Source organism: Suncus etruscus, chromosome 1 (genome assembly GCF_024139225.1).
Source record: "Suncus etruscus isolate mSunEtr1 chromosome 1, mSunEtr1.pri.cur, whole genome shotgun sequence".
Taxonomy (NCBI): Eukaryota; Metazoa; Chordata; class Mammalia; order Eulipotyphla; family Soricidae; genus Suncus; species Suncus etruscus.
In genome coordinates, this window is record NC_064848.1 from 23,867,029 (window position 1) to 23,886,325 (window position 19,297).

General features: G+C 38.5%; 1 protein-coding gene across 4 annotated transcripts in view; it reads right to left on the reverse strand.

Annotated features, from left to right (window-relative positions):
• TDRD7 (tudor domain containing 7) overlaps window positions 1-17,617 on the reverse strand; it is a 50,237-nt gene extending 32,620 nt beyond the window's left edge. The window contains exons 1-5 of one of the 4 annotated variants that reach the window (XM_049784134.1): window positions 17,409-17,617; window positions 15,555-15,696; window positions 14,055-14,265; window positions 11,450-11,529; window positions 7,909-8,120 (exon numbers count right to left, since the gene is read on the reverse strand). In XM_049784134.1, the coding sequence (XP_049640091.1) occupies window positions 7,909-8,120; window positions 11,450-11,529; window positions 14,055-14,265; window positions 15,555-15,696; window positions 17,409-17,615 (852 nt within the window). In that variant the 5' untranslated portion in view covers window positions 17,616-17,617. Of the gene's footprint in view, window positions 1-7,908; window positions 8,121-11,449; window positions 11,530-13,578; window positions 13,637-14,054; window positions 14,266-15,554; window positions 15,697-17,400 lie in introns of those variants that run through there. The other 3 variants (XM_049784135.1, XM_049784136.1, XM_049784137.1) reach the window with 3 other exon arrangements.
• Window positions 17,618-19,297: the final 1,680 nt, after the last annotated feature.

The following is a 19,297-nucleotide window of genomic DNA, read 5'->3' on the forward strand; positions in this document are numbered from 1 at the left end:
TCTTGCTTCTGGCCAGTCTGGACAGTGTCAGGTGGGGAGCTTGAGTGGGGCAGTACACCTGTCAAACGGTAAAGTAGGTGTCCTAACTAATTTTAATTTATTAAAAAAAAAGTGTCATCAGGGGCCAGAGAGATAGCATAGAGGTAAGGCATTTGCCTTTCATGCAGAAGGTCATCGGTTCGAATCCCGGCATCCCATATGGTCCCCCGAGCCTGCCAGGAGCGATTTCTGAGTATAGAGCCAGGAGTAACCCCTGAGCGCTGCCGGTGTGACCCAAAAACAAAAAACAAAAAAAAAGAATGTGTCATCCAAGCTCTCATTTGATGTGCATAATTCTAAAGAGACATGGCATAATGGCATCTCTTCATCTGAGAGAAGAAAGAAGACACATGACACATGTCATCATGTTGCCCAGTCTCCTAAGCCTTTCTTCTCCTACCAGAACACAACCCAGTCAAGTTTGGACATAGAGCAACCCTATCCATTCCCATGTCCTCCAAGCACTAAACATGAATTTGGTATTTTTAGATGGCTGGGGGAAATGGGAAAGAATTACTTTATGTGGTGAGAAAGTCTTTAACTTCAGTGTACCCTAAGCTTTGTCAGAGCCCAGACCCATTTATTTGTCCTGTGTTGAGTAGCTTCAATGGACTGGGTGACCATCCATCCTACAGTGCTCTGTCTACTTTCTGGCCCTTTACAGACATATCTTTTTACCTCTGTCTAGGTCATCAGACTGAAGGGAGGAAAGATCTCTGAAATATTCCTTTATATATGTCCTTTATATATTCCTTTATGTCAGACCCCACTCCATTATTTATCTGCTGCCACCTGAAATTATTAATAAGCTTTCCAGGATGTGTTTATACTATTTAAGTCAAGCTTTGTTAGTCAAACTGAAAAGCAGATAGTGGACAAATAATCATGTGAACCAGAGGACAAATTTCTTTATAGTAGTTTTATTTTATACCTATTATTTAAAATAAATGTCACACATTTTACAATTTAAGTAATTAGTAATTAATTAGGATCATAGGCACCTTCCAATATGATGCTTGATCTTGAGAGGGTTTACTTTTTATTCTCCACTAATAGAGCCTCTTTAAATTCAAAAGAGCATTTACTAAGATTATACACAGGCCTGATTATACTCAAACTGTTACTAACTGGAGTTAACTCAGATTTCATCAAATATATTAATACCCATGAAAAATACAGTGATATGAAATATGCCTAAGTATAATCTTAATCATTAATCTTTAAGAGTACAAATGAAGTTATTCAATTCAAAGGGAGAAAATCATAAAATATACAGTCAAGAGTTAAAAAATAGTTTAAATCAACATTTTTCCACTTATACTGTTTTAAAATTTTCACCTTAATAAAAATATACTTCCAAGCCTCTTGACTATTACTACACATCCCCCGATTAACTATGTACATGTCTCTTTAAGTTTCTGGTAAATAGATTCAGAAAATATATCTACTAGTTTAGCTCTCCCCACAAACTACAAGAAGTGCTTAAAATGGGATATGATATGGGGTGAAAGTCGCATCTTTCACTGTGCTCTGAAACATCTGACTAGATAGACTACTCAACCTCTAACCTCATCCTCCAAGATAGAACAGTTTCTGGCCCTCCTTGCATTCAGAGCAAGTCAATCCCCACATAAAGCATGGCTTTGTACTATTTCTTTAGTGTGGTAATTGGTTGCTCACTGTTTCAGTTGGATTTCATAGGAGGACACTTTCATAGTTTTTAGATCCTTAAGTCCACCTAATTCAGGTACACAGTGGAAGGGAAGGAATAAAAAAAAAAATCCCTTGTGCTATATATACACTATGGAGCAGATTTGGGACCACAATGTATTCTTTACCTCCACACTTTCTTCCTTTCATTTCTCCATTATTTTCTTCTGGATATCATAAACAACAACAACAACAACAACAACAAATAAGTAGCATGACCCAGAAACCCCTATCTTTTAACTGTGTATAGTTCCCTTGCCTGTACCGCCTAACAGGAGTGACAGGTATGTAACACAAACTACCAATTTCTGACACTATGGAGTAAAGTTCTGGGACCTAATCTATTTTTTGGGGGGGGAGGGGGTCACACCCAGCAGTGCTCAGGGGTTGCTCCTGGCTCTATGCTCAGAAATTGCTCCTGGCAGGCTCGGGGGACCATATGGGATGCTGAGATTCGAACCACCATCCTTCTGCGTCTAAGGCAAACGCCCTACCACTGTGCTATCTTTCTGGCCCCAACCTAATAGATCTTAACGTTCTATACCACAAGTTAAAACTTAACCTGATTTCAACCACATTTGGAATCACAGCTGGAAAAAAAAATCCCACGCCCATGTTTTTAAAGTTTGCAGTAGGGAAATTAGATTCTAGTATAGATGTGAGATCCAAAGAGGGAAAATAAATTTTTTTCAGGAGACCCCTACTTAGTTCCTCAAAAATAACATTCATTGTCCCTATGTGCCAAGAATCTTTCTCCTCCTTAATCCTCAGAGTTCTTTACAATTTTCTTTCTAAGTTTACCTGTGTTACAATTTAATTCTTGAAGGCAAACTCCTTTGAGTTTACGGAGGGCCACCTGATGGGCCACTGGGATAAAGTTTACTCAACTGTCTCATATGGAATTAGAATTTCCTTTTGAGATTCTATAACAGAATTGGTATTGTCCAATGAAATAAAAAAAAACTTTCCCAAGAGGCTATGTCTCACCCAGCCATATTTTTGTTTTCACAAAAATATGAAGTTGTAAATTTGTTTTCATTTTATATTCTCCCCATCCACTAGAAATCTATCAGTCACAATTACTTGAACTTTTTCCTCCAGAACTCCAACCTTTAACAGCCATTTTGAGCTCAAAAGCAATTCAATTAGAAACCACATCTAAAAGCATACATCTAAAAGCATACATCTAAAAGTCATCAGCCAAAGTTTCATTATTATGTTTAGCCAGTGCACAAAGAATAGAGGATTGCTTTAAGAGCTTAGTCTTTTTTTTTTTTTTTTTTTTTTCGGTTTTTGGGCCACACCCGGCGGTGCTCAGGGGTTACTCCTGGCTGTCTGCTCAGAAATAGCTCCTGGCAGGCACAGGGGATGATATGGGACACCGGGGTTAGAACCAACCACCTTTGGTCCTGGATCGGCTGCTTGCAAGGCAAACGCCGCTGTGCTATCTCTCCGGGCCCAGCTTAGTCATTTTTGTGTTAAAGCTGAAGAGTGTTGGGGCTTGAGCAATACCACAGCATTAGGGCATTTGTCTTGCACACCTCCAACCTCAGTTTGACCTCAGTTTGATTCCCAGCAACCCATATGGGCCCCTGAGCCTGCCAGGAACAATTTCTGAGCATAGAGCTAGGAGTAACCCGAGTGCTGCCCATGTGACCCAAAACAAACAAACAAAGAAACAAAAAAATGAAGAGTGTTAATAAACTTCATCACTGATGAGAAAATGGTTCCCAGAGAAAACATTGGACCCCTAATGAAAACCAACAGATTAAGTTCAGGCTGAAGTCTAAGGACAATGAGAGGGCCTAGGCTGACTGCAGGAAAGGAATGTGAGACCAGATAAACTGGCCCCTCTCAACCATGCTCCCTCCCAGCAGCCATGTGTTGGGAAGGGGTATCTATCATGCCCAAGATATTTGGAAATGGAGACCAATATTTGGGCACTGCTGTACAAGAAAAGGCAAGTGGGCTTCCTGAGCATGTACATGGGAGTCACCCCCTAACCCCAAAGGGATGATGTTTGTAGCATATTCCACAAAGAGTTTATCAAAGGTACAGATAAAAAGCTCCTTTAAGAGCACAAATACTGCTTTCAAACCAGGTAGACAGAGATACTTTCCTAAAAATAAAGATATCTAGTCTCTATTTTTATGAACCATATTCATAAAATGTATAGTCTATATTATTTGTATTCACATCCCATAATATGTACACATATAAAACATTTATATTTATTTTGTAAATATACAGAAGCTATAGATGAAAAATTTCATCTTCAGCTACATAAAATGAGACTGATATTTCCCAGGTCCTTCTGACACTGGATTTCCGTTCTGTATTTAACACTAACTGACCTTATTTGCATCAGTATCAGCCCTTGATCTGTATGTAGCACAGTGTTTCTACTTTTCTGCAAGATGCAAAGAAGGCAGAATAAAAGAAAATAACCATCAGGTTATTATTTAACATTATTTATAGAAGGTAGTTAAAGAGATAAATCAATATGTTCCTTCAGGAATGATCCCTGAACACAGAGCCAAGAATAAGTCCTAAGAACTACTGGATATAGCTAAGATAATCTTTTAAATATAAACATAAAATAAACATATTTAAAAAATATTACCAGATATCAAGAGGGACAGTTTTCCACATCCTATCCCAGTGCCTCACCAGGCCCACTGTCCCTGATTACTGGCAGGGGCATGTCTAAGACTTCAATCTACAACTGGGAATTGACATAGAAATAAGAATGGTTGTACAATATTCCTCAAAAACCTAAAAACTGAGCTTGTATATAATGTATCAATACTACTTCTAGGGGCCCAAAGTATAATGCAGAAAAGCTCTCTGTATTCCTGTGTTCACTGCAGCACTATTCACAATAGCCAGAATCTGGAAACAGCCCGAGAACACATGAGTGGATAAAGAAACAATGGTGGGGCAGAAGAAATAGCATGGAGGTAAGTCATTTGCCTTGCATGCAGAAGGTCGGTTGTTTGAATCTCGGCATCCCATATGGACCCTGAGCCTGCCAGGAGCGATTTCTGAGCATAGAGCCAGGAGTAACCCCTGAGCTCTGCTGGGTGTGACCCAAAAACCAAACCAGACCAAAACAAAACAAAAAATGGTATGTCTAAACAACAAAATATTACAAAGCTGTTAGGACAGATGAAGTTATAAAATTTGTTTATACATGAATGAAAATGAAGAATGGAAAATGGGAGAAATGAGTCAGAGGAAAAGGGAGTAGCCATAGAATAATCTTACTCTATTGTGGGATATAAGAAAAATATGATAGTATGGTGTTACTATCCAAAGACAATAGAGGTGAGATCTAAGAGGACAAGTTCATGGTAGGAAGCTTGTCACAAATAGTGGGGTGTGCAATTAGGTCAGAGAAGGAACCATTATGACAAGATAGTTGGAAATGATCACCCTGGGAAAGAAATGGGTGCTGAGAGGAGAAAAAGTGATATACATGATACTTACTCTCCAGTAACAATATTGCAACCCAGTGTCTAAAAGGAAAAAAGAGAGAAAGGTACAGAGAAAGAGGGAGGGGGGAGGGGGGAGGGGGGAAGGAGGGAGAGGGAGAGGGAGAGGGAGAGAGAGAGAGAGAGAGACTGGCATGAAGTGTGTTAGACACTGTATTACTACAATTCAATTGTGAATAACTTTGTAACTCTGAATATCATGGTGATTCAAGAATTTGTTTACAAAAATAATAAAATTTTAAGTATAAAAAAACCCAAAAGAACGGTTGTGACATTTTCTGCTTTACATTGCCTCCATTGTTTGTATAGAAAATGACCAGGCAATAAAGATGGGGATACAGCCCTGTCGTAGAAGGTGTATTTCACATACACATAGGAAACCTCAACAAGAGTCAATCCTTAGCACATATGTGCTCGCGTGCGCGCACACACACACACACACACACACGATGAATATAAATGCTGAAAGAACAACAGAAATTTATTTCATCCCCTGAAATTTAATAGAAAAATCACACACTTTAGAGAAAGCTGAATCTAAGACAGTCAGGTACTCTTTCTCAATTAAAATGAGAGAGAGAGAGAGAGAGAGAGAGAGAGAGAGAGAGAGAGAGAGAGAGAGAGAGAGAGAGAGAAAGGAGGGAGGGGGAGAGAGAGATATTCTGGTGTTTTGCATACATGTAGAGAAGTAAGGATGAAAATTGCCCTTCCCCAACCACAAATTAGCTACACAAATACTAGTAATCATCATGAAGTATAAATAAGCAAAATATATGAAAGGACTACTTATGATATTAATTTATAAAGTTTTTACTCTAAAGATCACTTCTTTATCAATGTTTAAGAGTGTAAAGTTATATGTATCTGACAATAAAGGCTGTTAATTGAAGACTTATAATTTAAAGAATATTTATGAGTTTAGAAAACCCAAAAGTATTCCAAGAAGGAGCTCTAGGCCTGAATTTTCAAATCAAGAAGCCTGGGAAAAAATGGAATTGCAGATTAGCAAAATCTGAAAGTAGGCAGATATGTATACAGGTAGGTAGGTAAGTAGATAGGCAGATAGATTATAGTTTATAGATAGATGGGTATAGTTTATAGATAGGTATATAGATGATAGTTTATAAATACAGATAAATGACACAGACAGACAGACAGACACAGATAAGAGTTTGTTTTGGAGTCATACTTGTGAGTGGTCTGGGCTTACAACTGGCTCTGTGCAAGTGCCTTAACAACTGTATAATCTCTTTGGCCCCTGACAAAGTATATAATTCAATATAAGTACAAATAATTCTTCCAGATTAGCAGTAAAATAAGATTAGTTGAATAGCTATTTGGAAATTCCCATCTTATAAACAATGTTATAATCCACATAAATCAGAAGTAACATTCCTTTTTGGGGGGAATGTGGGCCATATCTGGAGGTTCTCACAACTTTCACCTGGCTCTGTAATCATGTATCACTTCTGGTGGTGCAAAGGAGACCGTAAGTGGTGGAGGGTTTGAACCCAGCATGGCCAAGAGGAAAGCAAGCACCTTATATGCTATACTACTTCTCCAGTCCCCAAAACATATTTTAAATTATAAAAACAAGCCCTATATTATTCAATAATATTCATGTATTCTAATTCTACAAATTTAGAAAACATACCAGTTTAAATTCACTACTAATGCTACCACTTAAAACAGTTAAAATTGCTGAAATTGTTCTATTTCAAACTGTGGTACATATACACAATGGAATATTATGCAGCTGTCAGGAGAGATGAAGTCATGAAATTTTCCCATACATGGATGTACATGAAATCTATTATGCTGAGTGAAATAAATCAGAGGGAGAGAGGAAGACACAGAATAGTCTCCCTCATCTATGGGTTTTAAGAAAAATAAAAGACATTTTTGCAATAATTCTCAGAGACAAAGAGAGGAGGGCTGCCAGCTCACAACATGAAGCTCACCACAAAGAGTGATGAGTGCAGTTTGAGTAATAACTACATTGAGAACTATCATAACAATGCGAATGAATGAGGGAAGTAGAAAGCCTGTCTAGAGTACAGGCAGGGATGGGGTGAAGAGGAGGGAGACTTGGGACATCAGTGATGGGAATGTTGCACTGGTGAAGAGGGATGTTCTTTACATGACTGAAACTCAACTACAATCATATTTGTAATCAAAGTGTTGAAATAAAGATATTAATAAAAAAGACTTGTTCTATTTCAGGTACAAAATTGATTTTTGGGGTGGCGGTGGAAAAAAATCAAAATAGATTTTTTGCATTTTTCAACAAAACTTATTAATTTTTAAATAAAAATAAGGTATAAATGATTAGTCCAGAAAGCCAAAATGTGATCAGATGAATAACTTAAAAAAATTCTTAAGAACAATCAAATAAAATGGCATACATATTCTCACATATGAAAAGGATTTCAGAAAAAAAATGGCAACAAATATAAAAACGGTAGTTATAACTTATACATCATCCTCAACTTGACACAAATCTAGTAAAAAAAAGTGTTTTGTTAATCATGGAGATGATGATGAATGTGCCTTGTATAAAGTACCTCTTACTCCCGAGCTAAAGTAACAGGAGTAAATATTCAGAGCTAAAGGTAGGGCAGGAAGTAGAGGGCAAGAGGAACAAATAGAGATATAAGAGACATACCGTGCAAATATGAGGCCAGTGTTCTAACTGCTGCAAAATCCCTTCATTAAGTTCTTCTTTATATAACTCCTTGTAAAAATGTGGAAGCTTAGAGATCCAGATGCCATTGTTATGCTTGTTTAGTATTTCTCTTAAGCGATTTTGAACCTCATCCACTTTATGAGAGGCAGGAGGCACAGTATTTGTCTTTTCAAAAGTCTGATTAAAATTCTCTTTAAATAAAAAAAAAAGAATTAACCATAATGTTGAACATTTCAGATGATCTCCATTACTTAACTGAGTGGTAATTTAAAGGTAACTTCAGATTTTTTTTTATATCTGGGCTAAAGTCATAGTACAGTTGGTAGGGTGCTTGCTTTGCACATGTGGCCAGCCTGGATTTGATTCCCAGAACCCCATATTGGCCCCCCAAATCTTGCCAGGAGTAATCAATCCCTGAGCACTGCTAGGTGTTGTCCAAAAACCAACCGAACATTTTTTTTTGGTACCAAAATTATCCCTGTTAAACAAATGAGGAAAGATAGCCAACATATTTATATTTTTAGAACTTGCTATATTTCTGGTTTGGGGCAGTGGTGGTGGTGAACAAAGGGAACAGCAAATAAAAGAATCACACCAAGTGCATTTTAAATTTTGACTCTGAGTAACAATCAATTCAATAGGTGCCTGCTCACAAAGGGAACCAAACTCCTTTATTTTCCAAGGATGCTTCACAATTGAAGTATTAGGTGTTCTGGCTATGTAAAGAAGAATAAAAGTTATCATTTAACCAACCATTTTCTAAGTACAAATAAGAAAGGTTATGGTGTATATGCAGTGCTGAATTTATTTACTTAGGGTCCTCACCCAGATGTGTTCAGGGCTTGCTCCTGGTTTTGTGCCTGGGCCAGAGTGAGAGAACACTCCTGAGCACTGTCAGGTGTGGCCCCAAAACAAACAAACAATTATTTGGCCTACCATCTCCTTTTCAGAGACAAGATCATTCAGTAGTTCAGTAAAAAGTCCACACCCCTTGTCACCATCAAATCAACCTTCTAGAAGCAAATCAACATAAAGTACCTAACTGCATCCAAGACTACTATTGCCAACCTCGTCATTCCTGTACCCCTTAGGGAAGGCAGCATTCACTACTTTGAGAAATTACCCTTCGAGTGAGAGAGTGATAAGGGAGGGAATAACTGAAGATGAAAAAGCAGAAGTGAAACAGAGTAAGAGGGATATAAGAGGGCCCGGAGAGATAGCACAGCGGCGTTTGCCTTGCAAGCAGCTGATCCAGGACCTAAGGTGGTTGGTTCGAATCCCGGTGTCCCATATGGTCCCCCGTGCCTGCTTGGCACTATTTCTGAGCAGACAGCCAGGAGTAACCCCTGAGCACCACCGGGTGTGGCCCCCCCCCCAAAAAAAAGAGGGATATAAGAGAAGCCTTAATTATGTCAGTACTAATTATGATCTGGGAGATCATAATTTTCTTTTTAGATAAATAATTTAAAGAAATCTGGCTACAAAGCAACCTCACCACCATGAAATTACTATTTCCACCAAGATCTCTAACATCAGCTGACTCTCCCAGAAAAGAATATTAATAGGAACACAGAGTAATAATGCAGTTCTAAGAGCTAAAATACCTATGATTATGTACATTGTATAGGTGGCTATTTTCTCATGATGAAAGTGAACTGTCCTCTGTTCCTGCAGTCATCAGAGCTGCTAAGATGTGAAAACACACACGCACGCGCACACACACACACACACACACACACACACACACACACACACACACACACACACACACACACACTGTTACACATACAACCTTTGTAGCCTAGGAACAAACATCCTAGACATCTGAAAATCTTACTGTGCTAAGAAGAATAATTGAAATGGAGGCTGGACAAAGGCCTTAAAAGCAGTTATACTGATTTGGGAATTTTATATTGGATAGAAAAGAACTGATGGTGGTATCCAAGTATAATGCTAGATTACCAAATACTGTTAAAAATAAATTGTAAACAAAAGTCATGTAGAGATTATATCTGAAAATGTTATGTTTAAAAAATGAACTTTAGGGCCAGAGTGGTGGCGTGGAGTGGTAAGGCATCTGCCTTGCCCGCACTAGCCTAGGATGGAACATGATTTGATCTCCTGGCATTCCATATGGTCCCCCAAACCAGGAGCGATTTCTGAGCACATAGCCAGGAGTAACTCCTGAGTGTCACCAGGTGGGCCTCCCCACAAAAAACAACAACAAAATAACTTTACCTATTCTTTTTTTCCCTTTTGGGCCACAACTAGAGGCGCTCAGGGGATACTTCTGGCTATGTGCTCAGAAATCGCTCCTGGTAGGCTCGGAGGACCATATGAGATGTGGGGAATTGAACCAGGTTAGGTCCCAGGTTGTCAGGTGCAAGGCAAATGCCCTACCTGTGCTATCTCTCTGGCCCCATTCACCTATTTTTGATTAACTTCTGAATGATGTTAAGCTATCCTGACACCCATATTTATAGTCATTATTTGTCAATAAACTTAGTACTTGTCAAATTCAGAAACCAGTTCTCAAATACAGAGAAGCTTGGTCTCCATATAAAAAGTGATGGTATGATTAATAAAATCCCAAAACATTTAAAAATGGAAAAGAGAAAGATGAGGTTAAAGAGAATGTGAGACTAATCATCATGGAGATGCAAATCAAAACAACAATGAGGTACCATCTCATGTCACGGAGAGTGGCACACATCACAAAGAAGAAGAACAACCAGTGCTGGAGGAGATGTGGGGAGAAAGGAAGTCTTATTCACTACTGGTGGGAATGCTGCCTGGTCCAGTCTTTATGGACAACAATATGGAGATTCCTAAAAAAAACTTGAAATTAAGCTCCCATATGGTCTAGCCATACCACTCCTAGGGATATACCCTAGGAATACAAAAACACAATACAAAAATGCCTTTTGCACACCTATATTCATTGCAGCACTATTTACAATAGCCAGACTCTGGAAACAACCCAGATGCCTGACATGAGTGGCTAAAGAAACTGGTACATATACACAATAGAATATTATGCAGCCATCAGGAAAAATGAAGTCATGAAATTTTCCTGTACATGGATGGACATGGAAACTATTATGCTGAGTGAAGTAAGTCAGAGGGAGAGAGACAGACACAAAACAGTCTCACTCATTTGTAGGATTTAAGAAAATTAGAGACAGTATGGCAATAATACCCATACACAATAGAGATGAGGGCTGGAAAGACCAGCCCACTACATGAAGCTTCCCACAAAGAGTGGTGAGTGCAGTTAGAGAAATAACTACACTAACAACTATTCTGACAATAGTAGTGAGAAAAATAGAATGCTGTCTTGAATACAGGCGGGGGAGGGAAGGAGGAAAATGGGGGGCATTAGTGGTGGGAATGCTGCACTGGTAAAGGGGTGTGTTTTTTTTATAACTGAAACCCAACTACAATCATGTTTGTAATCATGGTGCTTAAATAAAGATATCATTAAAAAATTTTTCATGAAGGAAATAAATAAAAAACGTACCACTTTTTTCCTTAGTGCATAATTTTGAGAGATGCATCTGAAAAGGTGGTTGGAGGGATGCCTTTGGATTAAACCTAGTACTAAAAAGAAACCAGTAAGTTAAAATCCAAATGAAAAAATTCAGAATCTATAGCAAATATGTACACATTTCAATCTTTAAAGTCTTTATAGCTCTCAACAGCAAAATACATAATTTCAGAATGAGCAAAAATGAAAATAAGACCTGGTATCAGCTTTCATATTTCATATTCACCAAAAAATAGTATAAAGTTAAAAATATTATTATTATTATTATTATTATTGTTATTGTTTGGGGGGTGCCACACTTGGCAATGCTCAGGGGTTACTCCTGGCTCTGCACTCAGGAATCACTCCTGACAGTACTTTGGGAACCATCTGAGAGGCTAGATATCAAACTCGGGGTCAGTTGTAAGCAAGGCAAAACCCCTACCTGCTGCACTGTTACTCCAGTGTTAAAAGCATTCTGAAATTGTATTTCAATGAAGGTGATTTCCAATTACTCTAAGGACTAATAATACAAAATAAATAAAACCATAAAGAATAAATAGTTGAGGGCAGTGAAGAGATGATGCCTCCCATTCTTTTCCCCTTATAGTATTATTTGTTCTGTCCTTTAAGTATGCCTTTGGAATTTTGATACTATTACAGAGTCCCTACAATACCTTTAACAATGTTAATTCCTCTAATTCATGAACATGGAATACTTTTCTATTTCCTTCAATCTTCTAATTTTTTAAACACTGACATAGTGTTTGTTTTTGTTTTTTTAACATAGGAAGTTTCCATTTTATTTTAATTTTGGTTTTTGGGCCACACCCAATGCTCAGGCATTACTCCTGGCTCTTCACTCAGAAGTCTATGGTCAGCCCAGTTTGATCCCCAGTATCCCATATGTCCCTGAGCACCACCTGAGCACAGAAGCAGGAGTAAGCTCTGAGCATTGCCAGGTGTGACCCCCCAAAAATGTGGTGGTGATGGTAATGGTGATGGTGATGGTGATGAGGATGGTGATAATAAAATGGAAAAACGTGATACTGTTTTCTTTTCAAGGGTTGGCCAACTTTCTGTAAAGAGCCCCCCAAATTATGTCATAATAACTGAGGTAGCATCTTATAATAACTATGAGATCTATTAAATTTAAATTTATAAGGTTACCAATAAGTAGAGGAAATATTAAATGGAGATGTTGTATTTTGTTTTATTTATATGCTGGCCATAAAGTCAATGGTTTCCATAACTACTTCTCTGCAGTTGTTCAAAAGCTACCACAGGTAATAAATTAACAAAAGGACGTGCCTGTGTTCCAATATGACTTATTTATACAAAATAGGCAATGGAGGGCCAAAGCAATAGCACAATCATAGAGCGTTTGCCTTTCACGCAGCCAGTCTAGGATGAACCTTGGTTTGATCCTCAAAGCCATATGGTTCCCTGAGCCAGGAGCGATTTCTGAGTGCATAGCTAGGAGTAGCCCTAGCATCAGAGAATGTGTTCCCCTCCCCGCCAAAAAAAGCAAAAAAAAAAAAAAAAAAAAAAAAAGGCAATGGGCCTGATATGCCCATCAGTCACCATTTTTTGACCTGAGCTACCATATAGAAATCACAAGATTTAGTTAGAAAGGAAATTTGAGATCAACTAGTTTAACATTTTCATTGAACAAATGGAGTCACTTCTCAAAAGATGAAATAATTTCACTTATTTTGCTTAGCTAGTGTGTATAGCAATACCTAAATTAGACATGATTGTATTACGGCTGGTATTCTGGTGCATGGATATATGATAGATGCTATTGTATAATTGTATTTTTAGGGGGCGAGGGCTTAGCTACAGCAGTGCTAGTGCTAGCAGGGTCACCTCAACCATGTTTGAGGTTGAGTTCCATTTGTCAACAACAAATGGAACTAGGGGTAAGAGACATATGGTACCAAGGACCAAACCTGGGACCTACCAAACATACAACTTTTTTTGGGGGGGAGGGTCACACCCAGCAGCGCTCAGGGGTTCCTCCTGGCTCTATGCTCAGAAATCACTCCTGGAACGCTTCGGGGACCATAAGGGATGTCGGGATTCGAACCACCATCCTTCTGCATGCAAGGCAAATGCCCTACCTCCATGCTATCTCTCCGGTGCAAATGTACAACATTTGGCTCCAGTGCTTTGAGCAATGTCCCTGGCCTCTGTAATTTTGAAGATGAATACTGAGGTACAGTGAAGTATGCAAAAGTCATCATATTTAAAACTTACTAAAACTAAATATGTTTTAAGTTTCAAAACAAAACACTAAATTAATGCTAAGAAAGATATATTTAAGCTGCAAGTTATTCAGATACATATCTAGAAAAGAACCATATGAGAGCTACAAAAATGGCTTTAAAAGGAAATCACCAACCTGCAGAGATAACATGAAATATAAATATCCAGAGAATAACATTCAGGCATCGTGGACAAATGGACTTAATCTTGTTTACACCATGTAAATTTACATCATGCTAAAACAGAAAACATTTTCTTCCTACACAAATTATCAATTGGTAACATTATTCTAAATTCATTAAATGCCTCCTTTTAGTCAAAGTCCAAATACCTGATGTTCGCAGTAGGCATGGCCATTTGCCTCTGCATTGGAGCATCTTTGTATATGTCACTTCTGACAGTTGTGTGTAATGTATAAGGTGGCATTTCAACATCATTATTTACTCCAAGAAAGTTTCCTTTGTCTCTTAACAGATTCGGTCTTTTGCTGATAGCAAAGTCTGAAGAAAATCCTGGTTGCCTGAGGGTTGCTTTTGGTGTTCCTATGAAATTAGACAGATTGATGAACTCAGTTACCTGTCCCAGCCTCATTTCATCGTCACTCCCCTGTTCAGATATTTTCTGACTCTAGTCTCCGAACAAGAGCACAAGAAGGTTGCCCCTGGGAGGTAAGATAGCAGGGACACAGCAGAAAATATGCCAAGAGTTGGTGAGTATGTGGCTGATGACTTTCCAACTAACACACTCTTCGGTGGTAATCACTGTACATTCTTACAGATGCAGCACAAACAGCCCTCATCTTCTCCATTCACTAAATGGTTCCCATTACTTGAAGTCTGGACTCAAGCCTCTCCATTTATTGTGAAGTCCTTCTCTGCCATTCTCATAATGATTGCTCCCTTATCTGAACTCTTCCTGGTGACATTTTGGCCTGCACTCTTTTATGTTAGAATTGAGTGTTTTTTAAAATAAAAATTTATTCAAAGACACATGATTTAAAAAATTGATAGCTGAGTTTTAGGCAGTCAATCTCACAATCTCCCCCCTCCTCCAATCCCAACGCCAGTTTTCCCATACTTCATCATCTTCACTCCCACCCCCTACCTGCCACATTATAGGCACATTGTGAAGTTTGATGGTTGCAGCATTATATCTCCTGTTTTCACTATTGTTGAGACTGTTGCTTTGAATGTATAATACTCCTTTCCCACATCATCAGTATAATTGAAGATCTAATACCTAACCCCCCTGTTACTTCCCTTATTTTCTTCCTTTCATCCTTGATTTCTTTCCTTCCCTTCCTTAAGTTCTGGAGTTAAGATACTTAGTCATCTCCTCCATTTACATTAACATTTATATTATATTTCCTCATGAAGTCATAGAATTGAGCAATTTCTTGAGAATTTAGTTTTAAGACTATGTAAAACCTCTGCTCAGCAAACATAGGCCAAGCAGTCTGGAACACTGTGGCATACTACAAAATTCATATCTTTCTGAAGATAAAGGATGTACAATAAAAGAAACATTTTATTAAATAAGCCATGAAATGATAGTATTCTTGGTTCATCCAAAATTCTGGAGGGCCTCTCACTTACCCAAAAATATTTATTATAGAATAAACCCACACTCTCTAAGTTTAATTATAATCTACTCTAAGTTATTTCACCCTTTGTATTACTTCATTTCTTATCAGTTCACTTGTTTGGGAATTTCTCCCTTGCCTTATCAATACTAACAAATTTGGATCATGAATAAAGTAAGTTTTCCATAATTCCATATAATAATGCATTTAGAAAAGACTTTTAATGTTTTACCTTTGAAAAGTTTTTACCTTCTAGAAAAAATGGCATGGTTTTCTTTACTCTCATCTGACAATTAACTTGCCGCCCAGTTTTCCTTTTAGAACTTCTCTGACGAGCCACAAGTTGAGCAATTCTTGCTGTTTCTGTGCAGGCCACAGCATAGCAAGTAATCTATACATGAGATACAAGGTGGGAGGAGAAATATGTCTCAAATTTATAGGTGGCCAGCTTTTAAAAGTGAATTTATGTGTCCGAAATCAAGCAATCAAGAAGCATGTAAATATCAAAGGCTAGAGCTATACAGAGGATAGGACATTTGCCTTGCACAAAGCTGACCTGGGTTCAATCCCATCCCAAATGGTCTCCAACCAAAAAAAAAAAACAAAAACCAAACCAAACAACAACAACAACAACAAAAAAAAAACAAATGGTCTCCTGATAAACTGTCAGAAGTAATTACTGAGTACAAAACCAGGAGTAATCCCTCAGCATCACTGGGGATGGACCAAAAAGCCAAAGCAAAAACAAGAACAACAACAACAACAACAACAACAATAAAAATCCAGTACATTTGGTAGTAATTTGTGATCTGGGCACAACAGTTGGGGTAGCTTCCTAATGGGTGGGTATAATGTTTAAGCAATTAAGGCTTCCAGTATTGCCATTGGGGGAATGTGACTAAGTGGTAAACTGAATGCCTTATGTGCAGAAGGCCTGAATACTGAAAAAACTAAATAAAAATAAACCAAAAAGGATCTCCAATATTTAGTCTGAATACTGAGGCCAGTTAAATTTCAACCTTATCTTTTTTTAATTTTATTGTGGTTAAAATCTTTTTTTTTTTTTTGGTTTTTGGGTCACACCCAGCAGTGCTCAGGGGTTACCCCTGCTCTACACTCAGAAATCACTTCTGACAGTCTCGGGGGACCATATGGGATACTGGGATCCAAACTACCATCCTGCATGCAAGGCAAACGCCTTACCTCCATGCTATCTCTCCGGCCCCTGTAGTTAAAATCTTAACATTCTTTTACAATGGAATGGATTTGAGATAAATAACAAAGACATTAAATTGTACTTTAGATGCTGTTCTATTACAATTTCAAATGAACACTTTTTACCTTGACTTCTGTCCTAGTGGTGCTACCAAAAAGTACTGTACAGGCAATTAAAAACTGGTTTGATTCTTTTTTTTTTTTTTTAATTTTTTTGGTTTTTGGGCCACACCCATTGATGCTCAGGGGTTACTCCTGGCTATGTGCTCAGAAATCGCCCCTGGCTTGGGGGGACCATATGGGACGCCGGGGGATCGAACCTCGGTCCTTCCTTGGCTAGCGCTTGCAAGGCAGACATCTTACCTCCAGCGCCACCTACCCGGCCCCTGGTTTGATTCTTTATGTTTGTTTGTGGGTCACACTTGACAACTCAGGACTTAACTCCTGGCTCTGCACTCAGGGATCACTCCTGGCAATGATCAGTGGATCATATAGGGTGCTGGGGATTGAACCCTGGTTGGCTGTGTGGAAGCCAAATGTACTCACTGTTCTTTGTCTTAGTCCTTGATTTTTTAATTGACGCACCACGATATAGAGATTAAAAGTTGTTGATGGCTGAGTTTCAATCATGCCTTTATCAGTACACATTTCATGCTACCAATGTCCCCAGTTTCCCTCCTTTGCCCACTCCTTCCCCAGCCTATCTTCTCTCCTCTTCTATTTTCTCCCTTCTCTCATACTCTCTCTTCCTCCTTTCCTCATTTCTTTCCTCCTTTCCTCCCTCCCCCCATACACATACCCTTTTAGGTACCATGTTTTGCAATACTGTTAATGAAAAGGTATCATGCATATTGGTTTGATCTTTTGAATGCACAATTACCTTCTTACCTCTCCACATCTGCTAATATCGATCCTGACTACTGCTGGTATACTTCTCAGATAAGTTTCTAGACTAGGGAAGCCCAGCTGCTTGAAGGGGATCCAATCACCAGTCAGAGATTTGTACTCTCCTTGGAGTCTGGGTAATGCAACTCCATTCTTATGAGACTGCAGAACAGCTCGTAGCATTTTTGACACTAGATCTGCTTCCAGCATCTTTACCTGTAAGAACATAGATTTTTAGGCCATATGCTTATTAGATAATTCATAATTTGTCGATTTAACTAAAAACTTTCAGAAAAATAACATCTATGATAGAGAAAAAGCACAAGGTACCTTAAGAAGTCAGCTAGGCACAAAGATTAGCTGGAGGAGAAAATTCTAAGGAAATGTTCCCCAGAGAAGAGGGAGGCTGATGGGTATTTTGAATGACAACATGTAATTGACCACACAAAAAAGAAAAGTGAGAGGAATCAGTTCCAAGTAACAAAATTTATAAGGCGCAAAGTTAAAATTACATTACATTACGGGTTTGAAAACTCCAGGCAGGTCAATGCCTACTTGTGATTTGAACAAAGACTTTAAAAATGGAGATGGGAAAGGTTGGGAAGAGGCAGAGGCAGAAGGGAAGGAAGTATCTGTGCTAGTATGTTTCCCCACTGGGGTGGGGGCACACACCCGATGGTGCTCAGGGCTTTCTCATGACTCTGCACTCAGGAATCACTCACTCATGGCAGTCTGGGAGGGGGGGCGGGGAGAGCACATAGGTTGCTGGAGACTAAACCCAGATCAGTCATATGCAAGGCAAATGCCCTATCTTCTGTATCTTATTTGTACATTATAAAGAGACAAAATATAAATAGAATAGTCTTAATTGTAAAAGAAAAAAAGTGTTCCAATAAAAACAAGATTTACCTGGAAAATAATCTAAGCATTTATTGTATACTCCCTCGAAAAGCTATTTAATCATAACCACCACCAAATATTAACTGAGACTATTTTTGTTTGTTTGTTTTGGGGCCACAGTTGGTGACTCTCAGGGGTTACTCTTGGCTCAGAAATCACTCCTGGCTTGGGGGACCATATGGGATGCCGAAGGATCGAACCGCAGTCCATCCTAGTGTAAGGCAAACACCCTACCGCTGCACCATTGCTCTGGCCGCAATTTTGTTTTGTTTTGTTTTGGGGCCACACCCAGTATTGCTCAGGGGTTACTCCTAGCTATGCGCTCAGAAATTACTCCTGTCTTGGGAAACTATAAGGGATGCTGGGAATAGAGCCCAGGTCTGTCCTGGGTCGCCGTGTGCAAGGCAAACACCCTACCATTGTACTATGGCTCCAGCTCCCTATTTGAGACTATTAATTGAAATGCAAATAATCCATTGTTATATTTTATTCTTTCTGTTATTCTATTCTTTCTGTAAATATGAAACCTTCATTGTGGCCAGAGACATAGAAAACTTGTTAAGGTGCTTGCCTTGTACACATCTCACCCAGCAACACCCCCATTACCACATATGATCTAAGTTCCTCCAGGAATGAGCCCTGAGAACAGAGTCAAGAGCTAGACCTGCAGGATGTGGTCCCAAAATAAGTATAAGTTTCATTACACATATTAAAATGTAATCATCTTCTATGTAGTTTTAATTGAAGCATGAAAATATATAGTCATGCAATTATCACTATAACCAAGATACAGACATTTCCATCACCAAAATGCTTTTTCTTAGGTGAGATGCATATATGTAAAAATAATTTTACAATAAAGAATTTTACAAAGAGTACGTGCTGTACTCTCTTTCTGGTCCTAGAGTATGTCTTTCATGCAGAAGGCCCAGGACTGAATCCCTGTACTGAATAGAACTGCAAGCACCATTTTAATTTAATTTTACAACAAA